Source organism: Scyliorhinus canicula, chromosome 2 (genome assembly GCF_902713615.1).
Source record: "Scyliorhinus canicula chromosome 2, sScyCan1.1, whole genome shotgun sequence".
NCBI classification, from domain to species: Eukaryota; Metazoa; Chordata; class Chondrichthyes; order Carcharhiniformes; family Scyliorhinidae; genus Scyliorhinus; species Scyliorhinus canicula.
The window spans coordinates 287021842-287048951 of record NC_052147.1 but is presented as its reverse complement, the minus strand read 5'-3'; the positions used below and the strand labels follow the sequence as shown (position 1 = coordinate 287048951).

General features: G+C 52.5%; 1 protein-coding gene across 1 annotated transcript; it reads left to right on the top strand.

Moving 5' to 3' along the window:
- The first annotated feature begins 399 nt into the window (after positions 1 to 399).
- Positions 400 to 26202, top strand: LOC119962343. Its single transcript, XM_038790324.1, has 5 exons — positions 400 to 495; positions 2246 to 3476; positions 18286 to 18372; positions 26049 to 26097; positions 26189 to 26202. The coding sequence occupies exons 2-5, from the start codon at positions 2652 to 2654 to the stop codon at positions 26200 to 26202; spliced, it is 975 nt and encodes a 324-aa protein (XP_038646252.1). The 5' UTR covers positions 400 to 495; positions 2246 to 2651.
- Positions 26203 to 27110: the final 908 nt, after the last annotated feature.

Genomic DNA, 27110 nt, shown 5'->3' with positions numbered 1-27110 from the left:
CCAGTTCAGCTCAGTGAGGCCAGTTCAGTTCAGCTCAGTGAGGCCAGTTCAGCTCAGTGAGGCCAGTTCAGCTCAGTGAGGCCAGTTCAGCTCAGTGAGGCCAGTTCAGTTCAGTGAGGCCAGTTCAGTTCAGTGAGGCCGGTTCAGCTCAGTGAGGGCAGTTCAGTTCAGCTCAGTGAGGGAAGTTCAGTGAGGTCTAACTGACAGACTGAACAATGATTGGTGCAAACAAAGAGTTCTTTTGTGTACGAGTAAGTTATGCACAAGGATTTATTTAGTAACCTTCACGCCGTACGTGCCTGGACATGTTGCAGTGGGAGGTTATTTGCTTCCCTGTGTCATTGTCAATCTGCCAGACTAATGTGATATTCCTGTTCTCTACACCGTGGACTGGGAACCTTCCTGGTTAAAGCAGATATTGGGCATCCCCACTGACAACAATTCCTCCGTGAGTTAACTGAATATTCTGTAAAGTTTGTAAACTGAAACCTGCAGGTGAGTGTTCAACAGAGACAGGACCATTTATAAATGAGTTAGGAGAAGGACCCAGTCCCACAGGGCAGGACCCCAGGGGGAGAACCCAGTCCCACAGGGCAGGACCCCAGGGGGAGAACCCAGTCCCACAGGGCAGGACCCCAGGGGAATGGCCCAGTCCCACAGGGCAGGACCCCGGGGAAAGGCCCCAGTCCCACAGGGCAGGACCGTGGGAAAGACCCCAGTCCCACAGGGCAGGACCCCAAGGGGAGAACCCAGTCCCACAGGGCAGGACCGTGGGGAAAGACCCCAGTCCCACAGGACCGGACCCCGGGGAAAGACCCCAGTCCCACAGGACCAGACCCCGGGGAAAGACCCCAGTCCCACAGGGCAGGACCCCGGGGAAAGACCCCAGTCCCACAGGGCAGGACCCCAGGGGAATGGCCCAGTCCCACAGGGCAGGACCCCGAGGGGAGAACCCAGTCCCACAGGGCAGGTTCCCAGGGGGAGAACCCAGTCCCACAGGGCAGGACCCCAAGGGGAGAACCCAGTCCCACAGGGCAGGACCCCAGGGGAAAGACCCCAGTCCCACAGGACCGGACCCCGGGGAAAGACCCCAGTCCCACAGGGCAGGACCCCGGGGAAAGACCCCAGTCCCACAGGGCAGGACCCCGGGGAAAGACCCCAGTCCCACAGGGCAGGACCCCAGGGGAATGGCCCAGTCCCACAGGGCAGGTTCCCGGGGGAGACCCCAGCCCCACAGGGCAGGACCCCAGGGGAAGGGCCCAGTCCCACAGGGCAGGACCCAGTCCCACAGGGCAGGTTCCCAGGGGAAGGGCCCAGTCCCACAGGGCAGGGCCCCAGGCGAAGGCCCAGTCCCACAGGGCAGGACCCCAGGGGAAGGACCCATTCCCACAGGGCAGGACCCCGGGGGAAGGACCCAGTCCCACAGGGCAGGACCCCAGGGGAAGGGCCCAGTCCCACAGGGCAGGACCCAGTCCCACAGAGCAGGTTCCCAGGGGAAGGCCCCAGTCCCACAGGGCAGGATCCCAGGGGAAGAGCCCAGTCCCACAGGGCAGGCCCCAGGGGGAAGGCCCCAGTCCCACAGGGCAGGACCCCGGGGAAAGACCACAGTCCCACAGGGCAGGACCCAGGGGAAGGGCCCAGTCCCACAGGGCAGGGCCCCGGGGGAAGGGCCCAGTCCCACAGGGCAGGATCCCAGGGGGAGGCCCCAGTCCCACAATCAGAGAAGCTTGTCGGTTTCGGGGCTGGTGAGAGCACGGAGGATTTGAACGTGAATATAAGAATTTTTTTATTGTGCATTGATGAAGCAGAAGCTAATGTAGGCCAGAGAGTACAGGGGTGATGGATATGAGGGACTGTGAGATTTAAGGTGTGGGCAGCAGAGTTTGAGATGAGATGAAGTTTTGAGAGTGGAGGAGGGGGGTGAGTCAGGCAGAGAATTGAAATAGTTGAGAATTGAAATGAATGGATAGGATTCCCTCACCTGTTGTGACGTTCCTCACCCAGGTGACTCTCGCATCTGGAGTCAATTTATTGTATAGTGTTTCTGAAGTTGTGAATTTATCTGGAATGTTGTCTGGACTGAGTCAGGAGTGTCATGCAGCAGAGAAAGAGGCCGTTCTGTAAAATGAGACAATGTCCAATGTCTGGTGAGTCCCATTCGATATTTACCCCAGAGATCTGAGTGTGGCCTGGAATTAAATTAAAGTTTTCCTGAAAATATTCATCTGTTTTTTTTTTCAAGTAGAATTGATGGAGCCGCTTTACACATTGCTTCGAAGCGAGATTAAGAAGTTTGAGAAGCATGTCGAGGGCTGCAGAGACTCGTTTGATATGGTGACTCTGAGTAGATTTCTGTCAGGGTTGACCGAACAAGACGCAGAAAGTGTTGACAGTCTCCAGCGAGTGAGACACCTGGCTAAGGCCAAGCTGCCGTTCAAAGACAGCAGCTCTGATATTGAGAACTACATCTCATGGCTCTCTACCTATATGGACTACCTCCGAGTTCTGAAGGAGACATTCGATGACAGGATTGTCATGCCTCTCTGTGAAACCTGTATGTTAACGAGGACACAGAGAGTCACAGGGTTTCCAGTGACTCCTCCAATTGTTCCTCACCCGTATCCTCGAAAGCCAGCTCCCAGAAGGAGTGGATGAAACTTCCCAGGACGTATCAGGCAGCCCAGGCCGAGGTGCCAATGGATTCAATCCCCAAAGTTGCAAAGGAACTCTTTAATGTGCGAAGGAGGTGGACTCTGCTTCTTACTAATGACACAATCAAAGATGAGTATTTCAATCCTCAAAGTGTTGCTGACCTCTGCAGGATGAACATCCCAAAACATCTAAAGAAGGTTCTACGGCTGATACCTGACATCTTCTACAAATGTTTATTAACTGCTGACCTATCACGGCAGTGGTTAGACCTTCACGAATGTAGGTACGGTTTACTGAACGTTCCTGTCTCTGAAACAAAAGACATTCACTCTGGAGGTACACCAGGAAAGCTGTGTCTGCTCAGAGCAAAGCAGCTGTCAATACAGAAAGAAGCAAAACGAATGCAATCAGGGGATGATCAAGCAGTTCAAACAACTTCCCAGGAGTCTTCGGAAGAGCTTGATGATGGCCATTGCATGAAGACACGAATGGAGCAAGAAGACCTGAATTTCCTTGTCAGGAGAGAGGAACGTTTGAAGACCCTGGAGAAAGAGACTCGGGAGGCAGGGTTCAGAGTTCATGACTTACAGTCTCAGCTGGAACTGCTTAAGCAGGAAAATGACCAACTTCAGCAAAGGTGGGACTTTGAGGAACTGCCAAACACAGAAGAGGGAGTGATTAAGAGGAAACATTGCACCAACCTCAGGCATATGGAAGAGCTCCAGCAGCAACTTAAACTGCAAAAGTACCGCTACAGGATACTGGAAGGTGATTGGATGCTGGAGTTGGAAATTAGACCATTGTTGATCCGCCACATGGACACGGTAAGTGAAGAATCAGCTGAACGAAGATCAGCAACATCCTGGATCAAATAGATCAACCAACCAAAGAGATGCCGGCAATGTTGTCCTTTACCCAGGGGCTGGAATATAACCGGGAGGAAGTGAGATTTCAGTGATATATAAAGCTCTGCGTAGGCCCCCCCTCCGGAGTAACTGGGTTCAGTTCTGGGTCCTGCTCCTCAGGAAGGTCAGATTGTCCGGGGAGGGGGAACAGCGCAGATTCATTCACAGAATCTTACAGTGGAGAAGGAGGCCGATCGGCCCATCGAGTCTGCACCGCCTCTTGGAAAGAGCATCCTAACCAAGCCCACACCTCCACCCTACCCTATCCCCATAACCCAGTAACCCCACCCAACACTAAGGGCAATTTTGGACACTAAGGGCAATTTATCATGGCCAATCCACCTAACCTGCACATCTTTGGACTGTGGGAGGAAACCGGAGCACCCGGAGGAAACCCACAGACACACGGGGAGGATGTGCAGACTCCGCACAGACAGTGACCCAAGCCGGGAATCAAACTAGGGACCTTGGAGCTGTGAAGCAATTGTGCTAACCACTGTGCCACCGTGCTACTTTGCTACTATGTTACCAGAATGATCCCAGGGCTGAAAGGGTTAATTCCCGAGGACAGGTTACACAGACTGGGCTGGTATTCCTGAGTGTAGGAGATTAAGGGGTGATAAAACCGAGGGGTTAGAGATGATTAAAGGATTCAGTCGGGCCGATAGAAAAACGATTTCCTCTGGTTGCGAGGAGTCCAGAACAAGGAGGGGGGGTGGGGGGGGGGGGGGGGGGGCACACAACTTTAAAAATGGAGGCGGGGCATTCAGGGTGATGAGCGGAAGCTCTTCCTCGCTCACAGGGGGTGGTAATCTGGGACTCTCTCCCACATTAAGCAGCCGATGTTATGTGACGATTGAATCCTGCCAGACTGAGCAGCATTGATGTTGTTTTGGGATATTGGGGTCATGGTCCATGGATGGACAACAGTGGATCACAAAGAGATCAGAGAGATTCTGCGAGAATGTTTCAACAGGGTCAGATGCAGTCAATGACCTCGGCCTCTTAAAATGGCCCTGTAATTCTGAAATCACTGCAGAAATTTCACCGAAGACCAGCGGACATGGGGTCAAGAACCACACAACATGTTTGAGACAATTTCCAGTTCTGAGGGAGTGCCGCACTGTCAGAGGGTCAGTACTGAGGGAGTGCCGCACTGTTAGAGGGTCAGTACTGAGGGAGTGCCGCACTGTCAGAGGGTCAGTACTGAGGGAGTGCCGCACTGTCAGAGGGTCAGTACTGAGGGAGTGCCGCACTGTCAGAGGGTCAGTACTGAGGGAGTGCTGCACTGTCAGAGGGTCAGTACTGAAGGAGCTGCACTGTCAGAGGGTCAGTACTGAGGGAGTGCCGCACTGTTAGAGGGTCAGTACTGAAGGAGCTGCACTGTCAGAGGGTCAGTACTGAGGGAGTGCCGCACTGTCAGAGGGTCAGTACTGAGGGAGCGCTGCACTGTCAGAGGGTCAGTACTGAGGGAGTGCTGCACTGTCAGAGGGTCAGTACTGAGGGAGCGCTGCACTGTCAGAGGGTCAGTTCTGAGGGAGTGCCGCACTGTCAGAGGGTCAGTACTGAAGGAGCTGCACTGTTAGAGGGTCAGTACTGAGAGAGTGCTGCACTGTCAGAGGGTCAGTAATGAGGGTGTGCCGCACTGTCAGGGGGTCAGTACTGAGGGAGTGCTGCACTGTCAGAGGGTCAGTACTGAGGGAGTGCTGCACTGTCAGAGGGTCAGTATTGAGAGAGTGCCGCACTGTCAGAGGGTCAGTAATGAGAGAGTGCCGCACTGTCAGAGGGTCAGTACTGAGGGAGTGCCGCACTGTCAGAGGGTCAGTACTGAGCGAGTGCTGCACTGTCAGAGGGTCAGTACTGAGGGAGTGCTGCACTGTCAGAGGGTCAGTACTGAGGGAGTGCTGCACTGTCAGAGGGTCAGTACTGAGGGAGTGCTGCACTGTCAGAGGGTCAGTACTGAGGGGGCGCCGCACTGTCAGAGGGTCAGTACTGAGGGAGTGCTGCACTGTCAGAGGGTCAGTATTGAGGGTGTGCCGCACTGTCAGAGGGTCAGTAGTGAGGGAGTGCCGCACTGTCAGAGGGTCAGTACTGAGGGAGTGCTGCACTGTCAGAGGGTCAGTACTGAGGGAATGCTGCACTGTCAGAGGGTCAGTACTGAGGGAGTGCTGCACTGTCAGAGGGTCAGTACTGAGGGAGTGCCGCACTGTCAGAGGGTCAGTACTGAGGGAGTGCTGCACTGTCGGAGGGTCAGTACTGAGGGAGTGCTGAACTGTCAGAGGGTCAGTACTGAGGGAGTGCTGCACTGTGAGAGGGTCAGTGCTGAGTGAGTGCCGCACTGTCAGAGGGTCAGTACTGAGGGAGTGCTGCACTGTCAGAGGGCCAGTACTGAGGGAGTGCCGCACTGTCAGAGGGTCAGTAGTGAGGGAGTGCTGCATTGTCAGAGGGTCAGCACTGAGAGAGTGTCGCACTGTCAGAGGGTCAGTACTGAGGGAGTGCTGCACTGTCAGATGTCAGTACTGATGGAGGGCTGCACTGTCAGAGGGTCAGTACTGAGGGAGTGCCGCACTGTCAGAGGGTCAGTCCTGAGGGAGTGCCGCACTCTCAGAGGTTCAGTACTGAGGGATTGCTGCACTGTCAGAGGGTCAGTACTGAGGGAGTGCTGCACTGTCATGGGTCAGTACTGAGGGAGCGCTGCACTGTCAGAGGGTCAGTACTGAAGGAGTGCCGCACTGTCAGAGGGTCAGTACTGAGGGAGTGCCGCACTGTCAGGGGGTCAGTACTGAGGGAGTGCTGCGCTGTCAGAGGGTCAGTACTGAGGGAGTGCCGCAATATCAGAGGGTCAGTACTGAAGGAGCTGCACTGTCAGAGGGTCAGTACTGAGGGAGTGCTGCACTGTCAGAGGTTCAGTATTGAGGGAGTGCCGCACTGTCAGAGGGTCAGTACTGAGGGAGTGCTGCACTGACAGAGGGTCAGTACTGAGGGAGTGCTGCACTGTCAGAGGGTCAGTACTGAGGGAGCGCTACACAGTCAGAGGGTCAGTTCCGAGGGAGCACTGCACTGTCAGAAGGTCAGTACTGAGGGAGTGCCGCACTGTCAGAGTGTCAGTAGTGAGGGAGTGTCGCACTGTGAGAGGGTCAGTACTGAGGGAGTGCCATACTGTCAGAGGGTCAGTACTGAGGGAGTGCTGCACTGTCAGAGGGTCAGTACTGAGGGAGTGCTGCACTGTCAGAGGGTCAGTACTAAGGGAGCGCTGCACTGTCAGAGGGTCAGTACTGAGGGAGTGCAGCACTGTCAGAGGGTCAGTACTGAGGGAGTGCTGCACTGTCGGAGGGTCAGTACTGAGGGAGTGCTGAACTGTCAGAGGGTCAGTACTGAGGGAGTGCCGCACTGTCAGAGGGTCAGTAGTGAGGGAGTGCTGCATTGTCAGAGGGTCAGCACTGAGAGAGTGTCGCACTGTCAGAGGTTCAGTATTGAGGGAGTGCCGCACTGTCAGAGGGTCAGTACTGAGGGAGTGCTGCACTGACAGAGGGTCAGTACTGAGGGAGTGCTGCACTGTCAGAGGGTCAGTACTGAGGGAGCGCTACACAGTCAGAGGGTCAGTACCGAGGGAGCACTGCACTGTCAGAAGTTCAGTACTGAGGGAGTGCCGCACTGTCAGAGTGTCAGTAGTGAGGGAGTGTCGCACTGTGAGAGGGTCAGTACTGAGGGAGTGCCATACTGTCAGAGGGTCAGTACTGAGAGAGTGCCGCACTGTCAGAGGGTCAGTACTGAGGGAGTGCTGCACTATCAGAGGGTCAGTACTGAGGGAGTGCTGCACTGTGAGAGGGTCAGTACTGAGGAAGTGCTGCACTGTCAGAGGGTCAGTACTGAGGGAGTGCTGCACAGTCAGAGGCTCAGTACTGAGGGAGCGCCGCACTGTCAGAGGGTCAGCACTGAGGGAGTGCTGCACTGTCAGAGGGTCAGTACTGAGGGTGTGCCGCACTGTCAGAGGGTCAGTAGTGAGGGAGTGCCGCACTGTCAGAGGGTCAGTACTGAGGGAGTGCTGCACTGTCAGAGGGTCAGTACTGAGGGAATGCTGCACTGTCAGAGGGTCAGTACTGAGGGAGTGCTGCACTGTCAGAGGGTCAGTACTGAGGGAGTGCCGCACTGTCAGAGGGTCAGTACTGAGGGAGTGCTGCACTGTCGGAGGGTCAGTACTGAGGGAGTGCTGAACTATCAGAGGGTCAGTACTGAGGGAGTGCTGCACTGTGAGAGGGTCAGTGCTGAGGGAGTGCCGCACTGTCAGGGTCAGTACTGAGGGAGTGCTGCACTGTCAGAGGGCCAGTACTGAGGGAGTGCCGCACTGTCAGAGGGTCAGTAGTGAGGGAGTGCTGCACTGTCAGAGGGTCAGTACTGAGGGAGCGCCGCACTGTTAGAGGGTCAGTACTGAGGGAGTGCCGCACTGTCAGAGGGTCAGTACTGAGGGAGTGCTGCACTGTCAGAGTGTCAGTACTGAGGGAGTGCCGCACGGTCAGAGGGTCAGTACTGAGGGAGTGCTGCACTGTCAGAGGGTCAGTACTGAGGGTGTGCCGCACTGTACAGAGGGTCAGTACTGAGGGAGTGCTGCACTGTCAGAGGGTCAGTACTGAGGGAGTGACCGCACTGTCAGAGGGTCAGTACTGAGGGTGTGCCTGCACTGTCAGAGGGTCAGTAATGAGAAGTGCCGCACTGTCAGAGGGTCAGTACTGAGGGAGTGCCGCACTGTCAGAGGGTCAGTACTGAGCGAGTGCTGCACTGTCAGAGGGTCAGTACTGAGGGAGTGCTGCACTGCAGAGGGTCAGTACTGAGGGAGTGCTGCACTGTCAGAGGGTCAGTACTGAGGGAGTGCTGCACTGTCAGAGGGTCAGTACTGAGGGAGCGCCGCACTGTCAGAGGGTCAGTACTGAGGGAGTGCTGCACTGTCAGAGGGTCAGTATTGAGGGTGTGCCGCACTGTCAGAGGGTCAGTAGTGAGGGAGTGCCGCACTGTCAGAGGGTCAGTACTGAGGGAGTGCTGCACTGTCAGAGGGTCAGTACTGAGGGGATGCTGCACTGTCAGAGAGTCAGTACTGAGGGAGTGCTGCACTGTCAGAGGGTCAGCACTGAGGGAGTGCCGCACTGTCAGAGGGTCAGTACTGAGGGAGTGCTGCACTGTCGGAGGGTCAGTACTGAGGGAGTGCTGAACTGTCAGAGGGTCAGTACTGAGGGAGTGCTGCACTGTGAGAGGGTCAGTGCTGAGTGAGTGCCGCACTGTCAGAGGGTCAGTACTGAGGGAGTGCTGCACTGTCAGAGGGCCAGTACTGAGGGAGTGCCGCACTGTCAGAGGGTCAGTAGTGAGGGAGTGCTGCACTGTCAGAGGGTCAGTACTGAGGGAGTGCTGCACTGTCAGATGTCAGTACTGATGGAGGGCTGCACTGTCAGAGGGTCAGTACTGAGGGAGTGCCGCACTGTCAGAGGGTCAGTACTGAGGGAGTGCTGCACTGTCATGGGTCAGTACTGAGGGAGCGCTGCACTGTCAGAGGGTCAGTACTGAAGGAGTGCCGCACTGTCAGAGGGTCAGTACTGAGGGAGTGCCGCACTGTCAGGGGGTCAGTACTGGGGGAGTGCTGCGCTGTCAGAGGGTCAGTACTGAGGGAGTGCCGCAATGTCAGAGTGTCAGTACTGAAGGAGCTGCACTGTCAGAGGGTCAGTACTGAGGGAGTGCTGCACTGTCAGAGGTTCAGTATTGAGGGAGTGCCGCACTGTCAGAGGGTCAGTACTGAGGGAGTGCTGCACTGACAGAGGGTCAGTACTGAGGGAGTGCTGCACTGTCAGAGGGTCAGTACTGAGGGAGCGCTACACAGTCAGAGGGTCAGTACCGAGGGAGCACTGCACTGTCAGAAGGTCAGTACTGAGGGAGTGCCGCACTGTCAGAGTGTCAGTAGTGAGGGAGTGTCGCACTGTGAGAGGGTCAGTACTGAGGGAGTGCCGCACTGTCAGAGGGTCAGTACTGAGAGAGTGCCGCACTGTCAGAGGGTCAGTACTGAGGGAGTGCTGCACTATCAGAGGGTCAGTACTGAGGGAGTGCTGCACTGTGAGAGGGTCAGTACTGAGGAAGTGCTGCACTGTCAGAGGGTCAGTACTGAGGGAGTGCTGCACAGTCAGAGGCTCAGTACTGAGGGAGCGCCGCACTGTCAGAGGGTCAGCACTGAGGGAGTGCTGCACTGTCAGAGGGTCAGTACTGAGGGTGTGCCGCACTGTCAGAGGGTCAGTAGTGAGGGAGTGCCGCACTGTCAGAGGGTCAGTACTGAGGGAGTGCTGCACTGTCAGAGGGTCAGTACTGAGGGAATGCTGCACTGTCAGAGGGTCAGTACTGAGGGAGTGCTGCACTGTCAGAGGGTCAGTACTGAGGGAGTGCCGCACTGTCAGAGGGTCAGTACTGAGGGAGTGCTGCACTGTCGGAGGGTCAGTACTGAGGGAGTGCTGAACTATCAGAGGGTCAGTACTGAGGGAGTGCTGCACTGTGAGAGGGTCAGTGCTGAGGGAGTGCCGCACTGTCAGGGTCAGTACTGAGGGAGTGCTGCACTGTCAGAGGGTCAGTACTGAGGGAGCGCCGCACTGTTAGAGGGTCAGTACTGAGGGAGTGCCGCACTGTCAGAGGGTCAGTGCTGAGGGAGTGCTGCACTGTCAGAGTGTCAGTACTGAGGGAGTGCCGCACGGTCAGAGGGTCAGTACTGAGAGAGTGCTGCACTGTCAGAGGGTCAGTACTGAGGGTGTGCCGCACTGACAGAGGGTCAGTAGTGAGGGAGTGCTGCACTGTCAGAGGGTCAGTACTGAGGGAGGACCGCACTGTCAGAGGGTCAGTACTGAGGGTGTGCCGCACTGTCAGAGGGTCAGTAATGAGAAAGTGCCGCACTGTCAGAGGGTCAGTACTGAGGGAGTGCCGCACTGTCAGAGGGTCAGTACTGAGCGAGTGCTGCACTGTCAGAGGGTCAGTACTGAGGGAGTGCTGCACTGCAGAGGGTCAGTACTGAGGGAGTGCTGCACTGTCAGAGGGTCAGTACTGAGGGAGTGCTGCACTGTCAGAGGGTCAGTACTGAGGGAGCGCCGCACTGTCAGAGGGTCAGTACTGAGGGAGTGCTGCACTGTCAGAGGGTCAGTACTGAGGGAGTGCTGCACTGTCAGAGGGTCAGTTCTGAGGGAGTGCCGCACTGTCAGAGGGTCAGTACCGAGGGAGTGCCACACTGTCAGAGGGTCAGTACTGAGGGAGTGCCGCACTGTCAGAGGGTCAGTACTGAGGGAGTGCTGCACTGTCAGAGGGTCAGTTCTGAGGGAGTGCTGCACTGTCAGAGCGTCAGTACTGAGGGAGCGCTGCACTGTCAGAGGGTCAGTACTGAGGGAGCGCTGCACTGTCAGAGGGTCAGTACTGAGGGAGTGCCGCACTGTCAGAGGGTCAGTACTGAGGGAGTGCTGCAGTGTCAGAGGGTCAGTACTGAGGGAGTGCTGCACTGTCAGAGGGTCAGTACTGAGGGAGTGCTGCACTGTCAGAGGGTCAGTACTGAGGGAGTGCCGCACTGTCAGAGGGTCAGTACTGAGGGAGTGCTGCACTGTCAGAGGGTCAGTACTGAGGGAGTGCTGCACTGTCAGAGGGTCAGTACTGAGGGAGTGCTGCACTGTCAGAGGGTCAGTACTGAGGGAGTGCTGCACTGTCAGAGGGTCAGTACTGAGGGAGTGCTGCACTGTGAGAGGGTCAGTACTGAGGAAGTGCTGCACTGTCAGAGGGTCAGTACTGAGGGAGTGCTGCACAGTCAGAGGCTCAGTACTGAGGGAGCGCCGCACTGTCAGAGGGTCAGTACTGAGGGAGTGCTGCACTGTCAGAGGGTCAGTACTGAGGGTGTGCCGCACTGTCAGAGGGTCAGTAGTGAGGGAGTGCCGCACTGTCAGAGGGTCAGTACTGAGGGAGTGCTGCACTGTCAGAGGGTCAGTACTGAGGGAATGCTGCACTGTCAGAGGGTCAGTACTGAGGGAGTGCTGCACTGTCAGAGGGTCAGTACTGAGGGAGTGCCGCACTGTCAGAGGGTCAGTACTGAGGGAGTGCTGCACTGTCGGAGGGTCAGTACTGAGGGAGTGCTGAACTATCAGAGGGTCAGTACTGAGGGAGTGCTGCACTGTGAGAGGGTCAGTGCTGAGGGAGTGTCGCACTGTCAGGGTCAGTACTGAGGGAGTGCTGCACTGTCAGAGGGTCAGTACTGAGGGAGCACCGCACTGTCAGAGGGTCAGTACTGAGGGTGTGCCGCACTGTCAGAGGGTCAGTACTGAGGGAGTGCCGCACTGTCAGGGGGTCAGTACTGAGGGAGTGCCGCACTGTCAGAGGGTCAGTACTGAGGGAGTGCTGCACTGTCAGAGGGTCAGTACTGAGGGAGTGCCGCACTGTCAGAGGGTCAGTACTGAGGGAGTGCTGCACTGTCAGAGAGTCAGTACTGAGGGAGTGCTGCACTGTCAGAGGGTCAGTACTGAGGGAGTGCCGCCCTGTCAGAGGGTCAGTACTGAGGGAGTGCCGCACTGTCAGAGGGTCAGTACTGAGGGAGTGCTGCACTGTCAGAGGGTCAGTACTGAGGGAGTGCCGCACTGTCAGAGGGTCAGTACTGAGGCAGTGTTGCACTGTCAGAGGGTCAGTACTGAGGGAGTGCCGCACTGTCAGAGGGTCAGTACTGAGGGAGTGCTGCATTGTCAGAGGGTCAGTACTGAGGGAGTGCTGCACTGTCAGAGGGTCAGTACTGAGGGAGTGCCGCACTGTCAGAGGGTCAGTACTGAGGGAGTGCCGCACTGTCAGAGGGTCAGTGCTGAGGGAGTGCCGCACTGTCAGAGGGTCAGTACTGAGGGAGTGCTGCACTGTCAGAGGGTCAGTACTGAGGGAGTGCTGCACTGTCAGAGGGTCAGTACTGAGGGGGTGCCGCACTGTCAGAGGGTCAGTACTGAGGGAGTGCCGCACTGTCAGAGGGTCAGTACTGAGGGAGTGCTGCACTGTCAGAGGGTCAGTACTGAGGGAGTGCTGCACTGTCAGAGGGTCAGTACTGAGGGAGTGCTGCACTGTCAGAGGGTCAGTACTGAGGGAGTGCTGCACTGTCAGAGGGTCAGTACTGAGGGAGTGCCGCAATGTCAGAGGGTCAGTACTGAGGGAGTGCCGCAATGTCAGAGGGTCAGTGCTGAGGGAGTGCCGCACTGTCAGAGGGTCAGTACTGAGGGAGTGCTGCACTGTCAGAGCGTCAGTACTGAGGGAGCGCTGCACTGTCAGAGGGTCAGTACTGAGGGAGCGCTGCACTGTCAGAGGGTCAGTACTGAGGGAGTGCCGCACTGTCAGAGGGTCAGTACTGAGGGAGTGCTGCAGTGTCAGAGGGTCAGTACTGAGGGAGTGCTGCACTGTCAGAGGGTCAGTACTGAGGGAGTGCTGCACTGTCAGAGGGTCAGTACTGAGGGAGTGCCGCACTGTCAGAGGGTCAGTACTGAGGGAGTGCTGCACTGTCAGAGGGTCAGTACTGAGGGAGTGCTGCACTGTCAGAGGGTCAGTACTGAGGGAGTGCTGCACTGTCAGAGGGTCAGTACTGAGGGAGTGCTGCACTGTCAGAGGGTCAGTACTGAGGGAGTGCTGCACTGTGAGAGGGTCAGTACTGAGGAAGTGCTGCACTGTCAGAGGGTCAGTACTGAGGGAGTGCTGCACTGTCAGAGGGTCAGTACTGAGGGAGCGCCGCACTGTCAGAGGGTCAGTACTGAGGGAGTGCTGCACTGTCAGAGGGTCAGTACTGAGGGTGTGCCGCACTGTCAGAGGGTCAGTAGTGAGGGAGTGCCGCACTGTCAGAGGGTCAGTACTGAGGGAGTGCTGCACTGTCAGAGGGTCAGTACTGAGGGAATGCTGCACTGTCAGAGGGTCAGTACTGAGGGAGTGCTGCACTGTCAGAGGGTCAGTACTGAGGGAGTGCCGCACTGTCAGAGGGTCAGTACTGAGGGAGTGCTGCACTGTCGGAGGGTCAGTACTGAGGGAGTGCTGAACTATCAGAGGGTCAGTACTGAGGGAGTGCTGCACTGTGAGAGGGTCAGTGCTGAGGGAGTGTCGCACTGTCAGGGTCAGTACTGAGGGAGTGCTGCACTGTCAGAGGGTCAGTACTGAGGGAGCACCGCACTGTCAGAGGGTCAGTACTGAGGGTGTGCCGCACTGTCAGAGGGTCAGTACTGAGGGAGTGCCGCACTGTCAGGGGGTCAGTACTGAGGGAGTGCCGCACTGTCAGAGGGTCAGTACTGAGGGAGTGCTGCACTGTCAGAGGGTCAGTACTGAGGGAGTGCCGCACTGTCAGAGGGTCAGTACTGAGGGAGTGCTGCACTGTCAGAGAGTCAGTACTGAGGGAGTGCTGCACTGTCAGAGGGTCAGTACTGAGGGAGTGCCGCCCTGTCAGAGGGTCAGTACTGAGGGAGTGCCGCACTGTCAGAGGGTCAGTACTGAGGGAGTGCTGCACTGTCAGAGGGTCAGTACTGAGGGAGTGCCGCACTGTCAGAGGGTCAGTACTGAGGCAGTGTTGCACTGTCAGAGGGTCAGTACTGAGGGAGTGCCGCACTGTCAGAGGGTCAGTACTGAGGGAGTGCTGCATTGTCAGAGGGTCAGTACTGAGGGAGTGCTGCACTGTCAGAGGGTCAGTACTGAGGGAGTGCCGCACTGTCAGAGGGTCAGTACTGAGGGAGTGCCGCACTGTCAGAGGGTCAGTGCTGAGGGAGTGCCGCACTGTCAGAGGGTCAGTACTGAGGGAGTGCTGCACTGTCAGAGGGTCAGTACTGAGGGAGTGCTGCACTGTCAGAGGGTCAGTACTGAGGGGGTGCCGCACTGTCAGAGGGTCAGTACTGAGGGAGTGCCGCACTGTCAGAGGGTCAGTACTGAGGGAGTGCTGCACTGTCAGAGGGTCAGTACTGAGGGAGTGCTGCACTGTCAGAGGGTCAGTACTGAGGGAGTGCTGCACTGTCAGAGGGTCAGTACTGAGGGAGTGCTGCACTGTCAGAGGGTCAGTACTGAGGGAGTGCCGCAATGTCAGAGGGTCAGTACTGAGGGAGTGCCGCAATGTCAGAGGGTCAGTGCTGAGGGAGTGCTGCACTGTCAGAGGGTCAGTACTGAGGGAGTGCTGCACTGTCAGAGGGTCAGTACTGAGGGAGTGCTGCACTGTCAGAGGGTCAGTACTGAGGGAGTGCCGCAATGTCAGAGGGTCAGTACTGAGGGAGTGCCGCAATGTCAGAGAGTCAGTACTGAGGGAGTGCCGCACTGTCAGAGGGTCAGTACTGAGGGAGTGCCGCACTGTCAGAGGGTCAGTACTGAGGGAGTGCTGCACTGTCAGAGGGTCAGTACTGAGGGAGTGCCGCACTGTCAGAGGGTCAGTACTGAGGGAGTGCCGCACTGTCAGAGGGTCAGTACTGAGGGAGTGCCGCACTGTCAGAGGGTCAGTACTGAGGGAGTGCTGCACTGTCAGAGGGTCAGTACTGAGGGAGTGCCGCACTGTCAGAGGGTCAGTACTGAGGGAGGTCCCCAGCATCTTCTGGCTCGGGGCTGACAAGTCGCAAGTGACATTCACGCCACACAAGTGCCAGGCAATGACCATCTCCTACAAAAGGGAATCTAACCATCAGTCCTTGACATTCAGTGGCATTACCATTGCTGACTCCCCACAATCCTGGGGGTTACCATTGATCAGAAACTGAACTGACCCCATCCACATTAATACTGTGGCTACCAGGGCAGGTCAGAGGCTGGGAATCCTCTGGCGAGTAACGTACCTCCTATCTCTCCAAAGCCTGTCATATGATTCCAACTGCGCAGAAGGAGGCTATTCAGCCCATCTAGTCTGCTTCGATCCTACAAAAGAGCACCCGATGCATGCCCACTCCCCTGTACACCCCGCCCTTTCCCTGTGACCGAACCTGGACACTAAGGGCAATTTAGCATGGCCATTCCACCCTGACCTGCACATCTTTGGACTGTGGGAGGAAACCGGAGCACCCGGAGGAAACCCACACAGACACGGGGGGAACGTGCAGACTCCACACAGATAGAACATCTGAGGCTGGAATTGAACCCGGGCCCCTGGCGCTGTGAGGCAGCCGTGCGAACCACTGTGCCACCGTGCTGTCCACCAACTATAAGGCACAAGTCAGGAGTGCGATGGAATACTCTCCTCTTGCCTGGATGAGTGCAGCTCCAACTACACTCCAGAAGATCAACACCATCCAGGACAAAGCAGCCCCGCTTGATTGGCTCCCGTCCGCCATCAAAAACATTCTTTTCCAACAGCAATCAGGCAATCTTTCAGGGCGATGGGTATGATCCCAACATCATTATTCAAAGCAAATCTTTCTTTTCTTTCTCTTATAGAATTGATCACACTAACATTACTCGATATTCTGCTCCAGGTAATTCTGATGAAAACCAGAGGGAATCTTCTGTCTCGTGTTTGTCACAGAGTCAGAAATTTCAACTCACTCAGACAGTACAATTGAGGGTTTGTGAAATGTTTGTCATTGTTGGCAGATATCAATGTGCAGCATCTGATAAAGCGGGATGTATCGAAGCTCAAATCAGGACTTGGTTCTCCTTACGCTCGGTTCGTGTCAGCTCCTGGCTGCCTCAGGCATCCATCTGATCCAGGGCTGGATGGGGGTGACTGAAGATTTTTGTGAGGCAGGTGGGAGTGCCTGAGGGTCACATAGAGCATAGAACATACTGTGCAGAAGTAGGCCATTCGGTCCATCGAGTCTCCACCGACCCACTTCAACTATCACTTCCACCCTATCCCCGTAACCCAATAACCCCTCCTAACCTTTTTGGTCACTAAGGGCAATTTGTCACGGCCAATCCACCTAACTTGCATGTCTTTGGACTGTGGGTGGAAACCGGAGCACCCGGAGGAAACCCACACAGACACGGGGGGAACGTGCAGACTCCGCACAGACAGTGGCCCAGCTGGCAATCGAACCTGGGACCCTGGCGCTGTGAAGTCACAGTGCTATCCACAATGCTACCGTGCTGCCCAGTCACAATCAGGTTCATCAGGTTCCTCACTGGTATGTCGATTGGAGGAATATAGGACTATTTGCGTCTAAATACTGGGACAAGTTAAGAATTAAAAGCCTGACGGTAAAGTGTGTTTGGCCGCAGTGGTCACGGTTTTTAAAGAGGATTTTGTTTTGCTTAGTGTGGATTGACTGGGGAAGTCCCTGAGGAGTTCATGTGTTTTTACAGCCGGCAGAGATGGTTTGTTTTTCAGCTTGAGGAGATGATGTGACGGGGAGATTACTGGGTGTAACCCAGGAAAGCAGAGAGACAGGAACTTTGGGCATGCTTTGGGGGAGAGAAGTGGTCTGATCTGGCTACCAAATAGTCCACAAGTAAAGGCAGGTTTGTTTCCCAGTAGGATAGTTTAAAAAAGGAGTAATAATAAAATAAATAATAATAATCTTTATTGTCACAAGTAGGCTTACATTAACACTGCATTGAAGTTACTGTGAAAAGCCCCTAGTCACCACATTCTGGCGCCTGTTCGGGTACACAGAGGGAGAATTCAGAATTCTCAGCCGGTATGGGAATTGAACCCGCGCTGCTGGCCTTGTTCTGCATCACAAACCAGCTGTCTAGCCCACTGAGCTAAACCAGCCCATATTTTAATATTTTAAAGCAGAACAGTCTTGTCTGAAGTCAAGGAAGAAACAGACCCATTGAAGCAGCTATTTGAAGATTTTCAGCCAGAGTCTGAAAGGGTTTCAACCGAAGCTCATTCAGTTTTATAAATGAGGTATTACTCTATGCCCTGCTAATTTTAAGTTGGATTGAGGCCTGTATGTTTATTTTCTTGTTGTTTAATAGGAAATTGTATAGTTGTGTTAAGGGGTAATTGCCAGCTGTTCATTTTGGGATGTGAAGTTACAAATTCAACATTGTATTTGTAATAAAGTTGGGATTTAGGAATACCAAATACCTATATTTACATGCAATCACTGCTGGCGTGTATCATTCTTTCCACACAGTCTCAAAATATACTACTTGGAATATTGCGCACAATTCTGGTCATCACACTACCAGAAGGATGAGGAGGCTTTGGAGAGGGTGCAGAGGAGGTTTACCAGGACGTTGCCTGGGCTGGAGGGTGTCAGCTATGTGGAGAGGCTGAATAGTCTTGGACTGTTTTCATTAGAATGACAGAGATTGAGTAGTGACCTGATAGAGATCTACAAGATTATGGAGGTACATGGATGGAGTGTTTGGGCAGGCACTCTCTCCCAGGGTGTTACCAGGAGGCATAGGTTTAAGGTGCGTGGGGCAAAGTTTAGAGGAGATGTACGAGGCAGGTTGTTTTACACAGAGGGTGGTGAGTGCCTGGAATGCGTTGCCAGGGGAGGCTGTGGAAACAGATACATTAACAGCGTTCAAAAGGCATCTTGACAAACATATAGATAGGATGGGTATAGAGGGATACGGCACAAGGAAGTGCTGAGGGTTTTGGCCAATGTTGGTATCATGACTGGTATAGGCTTGGAGGGCCGAAGGGCCTGTTCCTGTGCTGTTTGTTCTTTGTTCTAAAATATTGGTTTTGGTCCACTATCCTAGCAACTGTTGGAGTTTGGTCTGGGATCATAATACAGGGTTCACAGATGCCTGTTCCAAAAATCCCAATTTCTGACCTTTATTCTTCTTTATTTGACAGCTGAAAGCTAAATATGAAAATTACCAAAGATCGGTGAGAGAGAACAAGTGGAAAATCTACAGGCATGGAGACTCTCACTGGGATACAGTTCCACACACACTGACTCTCACTGGGGTACAGTTCCACACACACTGACTCTCACTGGGGTACAGTTCCACACACACTGACTCTCACTAGGGTACAGTTCCACACACACTGACTCTCACTGGGGTACAGTTCCACACACACTGACTCTCAGTGGGATACAGTTCCACACACACTGACTCTCACTGGGATACAGTTCCACACACACTGACACTCACTGGGATACAGTTCCACACACACTGATTCTCACTGGGGTACAGTTCCACACACACTGACTCACACTGGGATACAGTTCCACACACTGACTCACACTGGGATACAGTTCCACACACACTGACTCTCACTGGGATACAGTTCCACACACTGACTCACACTGGGATACAGTTCCACACACACTGACTCACACTGGGATACAGTTCCACATACACTGACTCTCACTGGGATACAGTTCCACACACACTGACTCTCACTGGGATACAGTTCCACACACACTGACACTCACTGGGATACAGTTCCACACCCACTGATTCTCACTGGGGTACAGTTCCACACACACTGACTCACACTGGGATACAGTTCCACACACTGACTCACACTGGGATACAGTTCCACACACACTGATTCTCACTGGGATACAGTTCCACACACACTGACTCTCACTGGGATACAGTTCCACACACTGACTCACACTGGGATACAGTTCCACACACACTGACTCTCACTGGGATACAGTTCCACACACACTGACACTCACTGGGATACAGTTCCACACACACTGATTCTCACTGGGGTACAGTTCCACACACACTGACTCACACTGGGATACAGTTCCACACACACTGACTCTCACTGGGATACAGTTCCACACACACTGACTCTCACTGGGATACAGTTCCACACACACTGACTCTCACTGTGGTACAGTTCCACACACACTGACTCTCACTGGGGTACGGGTTCCACAGACACTGACTCTCACTGGGATACAGTTCCACACACACTGACTCTCACTGGGATACAGTTCCACACACACTGACTCTCACTGGGATACAGTTCCACACACACTGACTCTCACTGGGATACAGTTCCACACACACTGACTCTCACTGGGATACAGTTCCACACACACTGACTCTCACTGGGATACAGTTCCACACACACTGACTCTCACTGGGGTACAGTTCCACACACACTGACTCTCACTGGGGTACAGTTCCACACACACTGACTCTCACTGGGATACAGTTCCACACACACTGACTCTCACTGGGGTACAGTTCCACACACACTGACCCTCACTGGGATACAGTTCCACACACACTGACTCTCACTGGGATACAGTTCCACACACACTGACTCTCACTGGGATACAGTTCCACACACACTGACTCTCACTGGGGTACAGTTCCACACACACTGACTCTCGCTGGGATACAGTTGCACACACTGACTCCCACTGGGATACAGTTCCACACACCCTGACTCAGTCAGTGTACTTTTGGTGACAGTCATTAGTAGCACAGCTGATCTCCATGCTCCCATGCAAATATGGATGATTCCTGTTATGATGTTATTTTAAAATCCTTAATTATTAATTTATTTTACATATTCTTTTTTTTTAAATTTAGAGTACCCAATTATTTTTTTTTCACATTAAGGGGCAATTTAGCGCGGCCAATCCACCTATCCTGCACATCTTTGGGTTGTGGGTGTGTGACCCACACAGACACGGGGAGAATGTGCAAACTCCACACGGACAGTGACCCAGGGCCGGGATTCAAACCCGGGTCCTCAGCGCCGCTGTCCCAGTGCTAACCACTGTGCCGCGTGCCGCCCTATTTTATGTTTGCTGGCATGTTGTATCATTAATGTGTGAGAGTAAAACATGTATATAACACGCAGAGAGGTGACCGGATCTCTCTCCTTCCACTGTGTCTCAGTCTCCGCTGCAATGGCTGTTCTCAGATTTTACTTGTACCTATCAGCCCCGGAATGTGCTGGAAATGTTGTTTGGATTCATTTTGTTTCTTATCGATGATTATCTTGCTTGTTAATTATGATTCCTTAATGCGTCTTAAATCTCAGAGTGTGCTTATTTCTGGAAAGGCTGTTCTACATTCCCTATCGCCAGTTGGGATCATTCTTGTTAGGAGCAGAAGGTGGTGTGGCCTTTCCAGCCTGCCCCCCTATTCAATAGGATCATTGTGTTCTCTGTCATAATTATCCTGCTGTTTGCGGCCACCATCTTCTATTATGGATTCTTTAGCTGTCTCTTTCCATCAGGAGAGCTTGAGACTTGTATGATTCAACATGATGCCTTTCTTGTCAGTCTTGCTGCTTTCAGAGTGTCCCCTCTGCCCTCTTCTCTCCGAGTCTCTTCCCATGTGACTCTATGCATCATACGGTCGGTGTTTCGGTCCTCCATTCCCATCTTTACCTTTGCTCTGCTCTTGTAGATTAACAATCTATCTAAGTCCTGAATATATTCAGTGATTGAGCCAACACTGCTCTGTGAGGAAAGGGTTAACACCCCTCCGAGAATTAATTCTTCCTTATTTGGGAGATTTTTAATTTTTATACTGAGCCCCCTGTTCTAGATTGCCTTCAGAAACACCCTCTCGGAATTTACCCTATCAAGTCCCCTCTGGATCCTACATGTAACAACAACGCCATCTGGTATTCCTCTAAACTCCAATGGGTATCTGTCCAACCTTCTATACCTTTCCTCAACAGTTCACCTCTTCCCCTCAGCAATCAGTTAAGTGAATCTTGTCTGAACAGCTTCTAATTCCTGTGTATCCCTCCGTAAGGAAGGGGACCAAAACTGTACCCAACACTCCAGGTGTAGTCTCACCAATGCCCTCTGGACCTGCAGCAAGTGTGAGTGAAACCAGCTATTATATATATTTTTGGGTGATAGGACTGTCATATTTCTCATGTACTGGAAAACAAGCTGGTGGAGGTGCGATTCGCTTAATTGGATTAAAAGACAGAGTGACTGTAAGGGTTTAAACATCAGTAAGAATTATTATTATTATTAAGTGGGTTTGATATATTAATGAACAGAGGAATCAAGAGGAACTTAAATAAGAATTTACATAAGGCAATAACAGTAGTTTTGAAGTGGGTTATTGTAATTCAAAGCAGACCATATAAAAGTTGCAAACTTGCAAGTAAGTGAGGCAAAGATAGAGTAAGTTTACTTTCCACAAATATATCAGGTATGAAGAAAGCAAAGATTGGATTGGATTGGATTTGTTTATTGTCACGTGTACCGAGGTACAGTGAAAAGTATTTTTCTGCGAGCAGCTCAACCGATCATTCAGTACATGGGAAGAAAAGGGAATAAAAGAAAATACATAATAGGGCAACACAAGATATACAATGTAACTACATAAGCACCGGCATCGGGTGAAGCATACAGGGTGTAGTGTTAATGAGGTCAGTCCATAAGAGGGTCATTTAGGAATCTGGTAACAGTGGGGAAGAGGCTGTTTTTGAGTCTGTTCGTGCGTGTTCTCAGACTTCTGTATCTCCTGCCCGATGGAAGAAGTTGGAAGAGTGAGTAAGCCGGGTGGGAGGGATCCTTGATTATGCTGCCCGCTTTCCCCAGGCAGCGGGAGGTGTAGATGGAGTCAATGGATGGGAGGTAGGTTCGTGTGATGGACTGGGCGGTATTCACGACTCTCTGAAGTTCCTTGCGGTCCTGGGCCGAGCAGTTGCCATCCCAGGCTGTGATGCAGCCCGATAGGATGCTTTCTATGGTGCATCTATAAAAGGTGGTAAGAGTTAATGTGGACATGCCAAATTTCCTTAGTTTCCTGAGGAAGTATAGGCGCTGTTTGATCAATTTTGAGAAAAGGGAACTTCTGAGAGACTGTGTGAAACAATAGATGATAGAGAGATCAAAGGAAAGGAACACATATAAAACACCAAAGTCATAAGGGGATACTTGCTGTTTAAATCTCCCAGAAGACCCATGTGGACACTAGTAATATCTCTAAGAAGAGACAGGGTGGTGGCTGCTCGCAGCTAAAAGGCCAGACCTGGAGAAGCATTTTGTTGATTTGATTTGATTTGATTTATTATTGTCACATGTGGGCTGTTTAGCACACTGGGTTAAATCGCTGGCTTTGAAAGCAGACCAAGCAGGCCAGCAGCACGGTTCGATTCCCGTACCAGCCTCCCCGGACAGGCGCCGGAATGTGGTGACTAGGGGCTTTTCACAGTAACTTCATTGAAGCCTACTTGTGACAATAAGCGATTTTCATTTCATTTCATTTCATGTATTAGTATACAGTGAAATGTATTGTTTCTTGCATGCTGTACAAATAATGCATACCGTACATAGGGAAGGAAGGAGAGACTGCAGAATATAATGTTACGGTTATAATAATAATAATAATAATAATAGCTTATTGTCACGAGTAGGCTTCAGCAAAGTTACTGTGAAAAGCCCCTAGTCGCCACATTCCGGCGTCTGTTCGGGGAGGCTGGTATGGGAATTGAACCTGCGCTGCTTGTTCTTATAGTTATAGCAAGGTGTGGAGAAAAGATCAACTTAATACGAGGTAGGTCCATTCAAAAGTCTGATGGCAGTAGGGAAGAAGCTGTTCTTGAGTCGGTTGGTACTGATCTCAAACTTTGGTATCTTTTTCCTGACGGAGGGAGGTGGAAGAGAGTATTTCCGGAGTGCGTGGGGTCCTTAATTATGCTGGCTGCCTTTCTGAGGCAGGGGGAATTATAGAGTCAATGGATGGGAGGCTGGTTTGCGTGATGGACTGGGCTACATTCACAACCTTTTGTAGTTTCCTGCGGTCTTGGGCAGAGCAGGCTCCATACCAAACTGTGATACAACCAGAAAGAATGCTTTCTATGGTGCATCTGTAGAAATTGGTGAGGATCGTAGCTGACATTGTCACCCTCATGAAAATGAAAATCGCTTATTGTCACGAGTAGGCTTCAAATGAAGTTACTGTGAAAAGCCCCTCGTCGCCACATTCCGGCGCCTGTTCAGGGAGGCTGTTACGGGAATCGAACCGTGCTGCTGGCCTGCCTTGGTCTACTTTCAAAGCCAGCAATTAGCCCTGTGAGCTAAACAGCCCAGGGGCTTTGCGTGGTGAAGTTACAGGAATTCTATAGACTTAAAATATCTGGAAGCCTTCTGCCATTAGAAAGGGAAAGGTTAGCGTCTGAGTGTAGTTTAAGCTAAGATCTTTTTAGAAATGTTTGAAAGCATTCATCACTGTGAACCTATTCTTGTTGAAGTGTCATTCCATATACTTGTCCAGATTTTAATAAACGTTTATTCTGATAGAAATCATCACAATTGTTTGGAGAAGTCATTTCATAATTGCAGAAAACCTCCTCACTGTACAAATTGCAAAATTATTTTGCTGGAGTTCCAGGTTTCTCTGTCCAGACCTTATTTGTTGGCGCCTTCTTCTGTTCAACTGCTCTGTTGCTTCCTGCCACACTCGTTAACTTCACCTGTACCCTGCACGATTGCCCCGTTCTTTCTCTGTAAGCTTATATATCTCCCCTCACATGACCCCCTCACCCCCACTATTTAGTTTAAAGCTCTCCACCATCCTGGTTATAGAACATCAGCAGAACACGGATCCCAGACCAGTTCAGATGTCGAACCCCCCAACGGTCAGTTTGCTCATTCGCCCTGTATTTCCTGCCCTTGTCCACAGAGGCTGCAAGAATCTCCAAGCTGCTCAGAGACCCCTCCATGACTATCTTCTGAATTCCTCCACCTGCTTCAGTTAAAATCACACACCCCTGGGCCTCACCATGGAGCAAATCTATCAACTAAAGATTGTGACTTCCTCCTGAAACAGAGTGTTCAGGCAACTGTCTCCCCGATAGAAAGATAGGAATAGGAACAGGAGGAGGCCATTCGGCCCTTCGAGCTGCTCCACCATTCATTCTGATCATTGCTGATCCTCTACCTCAGAATTTTACTCAACCACAATCTCCAACCTCAAGCCAGGCATGTCCCCCACTCTACCATCACCACCAAGCCAGGGGATCAACTCTGGGTCAATGAAGAGTGCAGGAGAGCGAACAGCAAAAGTAGAAAGTAATAGACAGAGCCAAGCGATTCCAGACCAGTGGATCAGATCTAAGCTCTGTAATCCTGCCATATCTAGCCGTGAATGGTGGTGGACAATTAAACAACTTAATGATGGAGGAGCCCAGCACATCTGTGCAAGAGACAAGGCTGAGGCATTCGCACCAATCTCCAGCCAGAGCACCGAATGGATGATCCATCTCGGTCTCCTCCAACGGTCCATGTCCTGGAGCTGAGATTATTGACCTCCAACCACCACAAACATCTTCCTTTGCACCAGGTATGATTCCAGCCAGGGGAGAGTTTCCCATTGACTCCAGTTTAGCTCGGGCTCCTTGATGCCGCACTCAGTCAAATGTTCCCTTGATTTCAAGCTGAGAGGGGGAAAGTTTAAGGGAGATGTGCGTGGAAAGTTTTTTACGCAGAGGGTGGTGGGTGCCTGGAATGCTTTACCAGCGGAGGTGGTAGAGGCGGGCACGATAGCATTTAAGATGCATCTCGACAGATATATGAACGGGCGGGGAACAGAGAGAAGTAGATCCTTGGAAAATAGGCAACAGGTTTAGATAAAGGATCTGGATCGATGCAGGCTGGGAGGGCCGAAGGGCCTGTTCCTGTGCTGTAATTTTCTTTGTTCTTTGATGTCAAAGGCAGTCACTCCCACCTCACCTCTGGCATTCAGCACTTTTGTCCATGTTTGAGCCAAGGCTGTAATCAGGTCAGGAGCTGAGTGACCCTGGCAGAACCCAAACTGAGTGTCCGTGAGCAGGTTATTGCTGAGTAAGTGCCGCTTGATAGCGCTGTTGCTGACTCCTTCCATCACTTTGCTGATGATGGAGAGTAGACTGATAGGGCGGTAATTGGCTGGGTTGGATTTGTCCTGTTTCTTGTGTACAGGACACACCTGGGCAATTTTCCACATTGCTGGGTAGATGCCAGTGTTGTAGCTGTACTGGAACAGCTTGGCTAGGGGTGCAGCAAGTTCTGGAGCACAAGCCGTCAGTACTATTGCCGGGATATTGCCAGGGCCCAGAGCCTTTACAGTATCCAAGGCCTTCAGCCATTTCATGATATCACGTGTAGTGGATCGTATTGGCTGAAGTCTGACATCTGTGATGCTGGGGACCTCCGGAGGAGACCGAGATGGATCATCCACTCGGCCCTTCTGGCTGAAGGTTGTTGCGAATGCCTCAGCCGTGTCTTTAGCACAGATGTGCTGGGCTCCTCCATCATTGAGGATGGGGATAATTGTGGAGCCTCCTCCTCCAGCGAGTAGTTTAATTGACTATCACCATTCACGGCTGGATGTAGCAGGACTGCAGAGCTTAGATCTGATGCGTTTGTTGTGGAATCGCTTGGCTCTGTCTATTACTTGCTGCTTATGCTGTTTGGCCCACAGTCCCTGTGTTGTAGCTTCACCAGGCTGACACCTCATTTTTGGGTCTGCCTGATGTTGCTCCTGGCATCCTCTCCTGCACTCTTCATTGACCCAGGATTGATCCCCTGGCTGGGGGGGGTAATGGTAGAGTGAGGGATATGCTGGGCTATGAGGTTACAGATTGTGGTTGAATACAATTCTGCTGCTGCTGATGGCCCACAGCACCTCATGGATGCCCAGTCTGGAGCTGCTGAATATGAGACAGAGGCAGGTAAGTGTGGTGAGATATATCAATCATGTTCTAATTGGATGATGTAACATGTTGGAGCATCTTCATGACCTCTTCATGTTCCTGTTTACAGGCTCGAGGGGCTGAATGGGCCTCTTCCTGTTGCTGTGTACAGGCTCGAGGGGCTGAATGGGCCTCTTCCTGTTGCTGTGTACAGCCTCAAGTGGGTAAATGGCCTCCTCTGCTTCCTGTGTAGCAGACTAAAGGGGCTGAATGGCCTCCTCATGTCCCAAACAGGTCCCTCCCTCTGTTCAGCTGAATTGGTAGACGGAACCTTCTGGATTGTGTAGAGCAATCTGAAGCTACCCATATGGGTTCACAGAGGCGTCCTGATATACACTCATCCTGGGAGAAGATTTCCTCAGTTTGTGGGGTTGATGAAATGAAAAATGAAATGAAAATCGCTTATTGTCACAAGTCGGCTTCAAATGAAGTTACTGTGAAAAGCCCCTAGTCGCCACATTCTGGCGCCTGTTCGGGGAGGCTGGTACAGGAATTGAACCGTGCTGCTAGCCTGCCTTGGGCTGAGCCCTGTGCTGAGGAATCTGCAGGTACAGATTTGTCACTGATTTCAGTCCAGCCACTGGGGAAGGAGATGCAGCAGGAAAACAGAAGGAGATTCTCACTGTCAAAATCACCTTTAATCTTGGCAGACAGTTTAGAAAGACAATCCACATCGATTGAAAATGTTTGGAGTCAGCGGAATCACAGGATACTGACAGTTACATTAACGAAGGACCTGACTTGGAAAAGACAGAAATTCAACATTTACTCCGAAATGGGAGAATTTATTCAATTCAAAAATAGACTTCAAGGATATAAGGAGAAGGCGGGTGAGTGGGATTAGGAATATGGGGAGAAGGCGGATGGATAAGGATTGAGGGATATGGGGAGAAGGTGGGTCAGTGGGATTAGGAATACGGGGAGAAGGTGGCTGGATGGGGATTGAGGGATACGGGGAGAAGGTGGATGGATGGGGATTGAGGGATACGGGG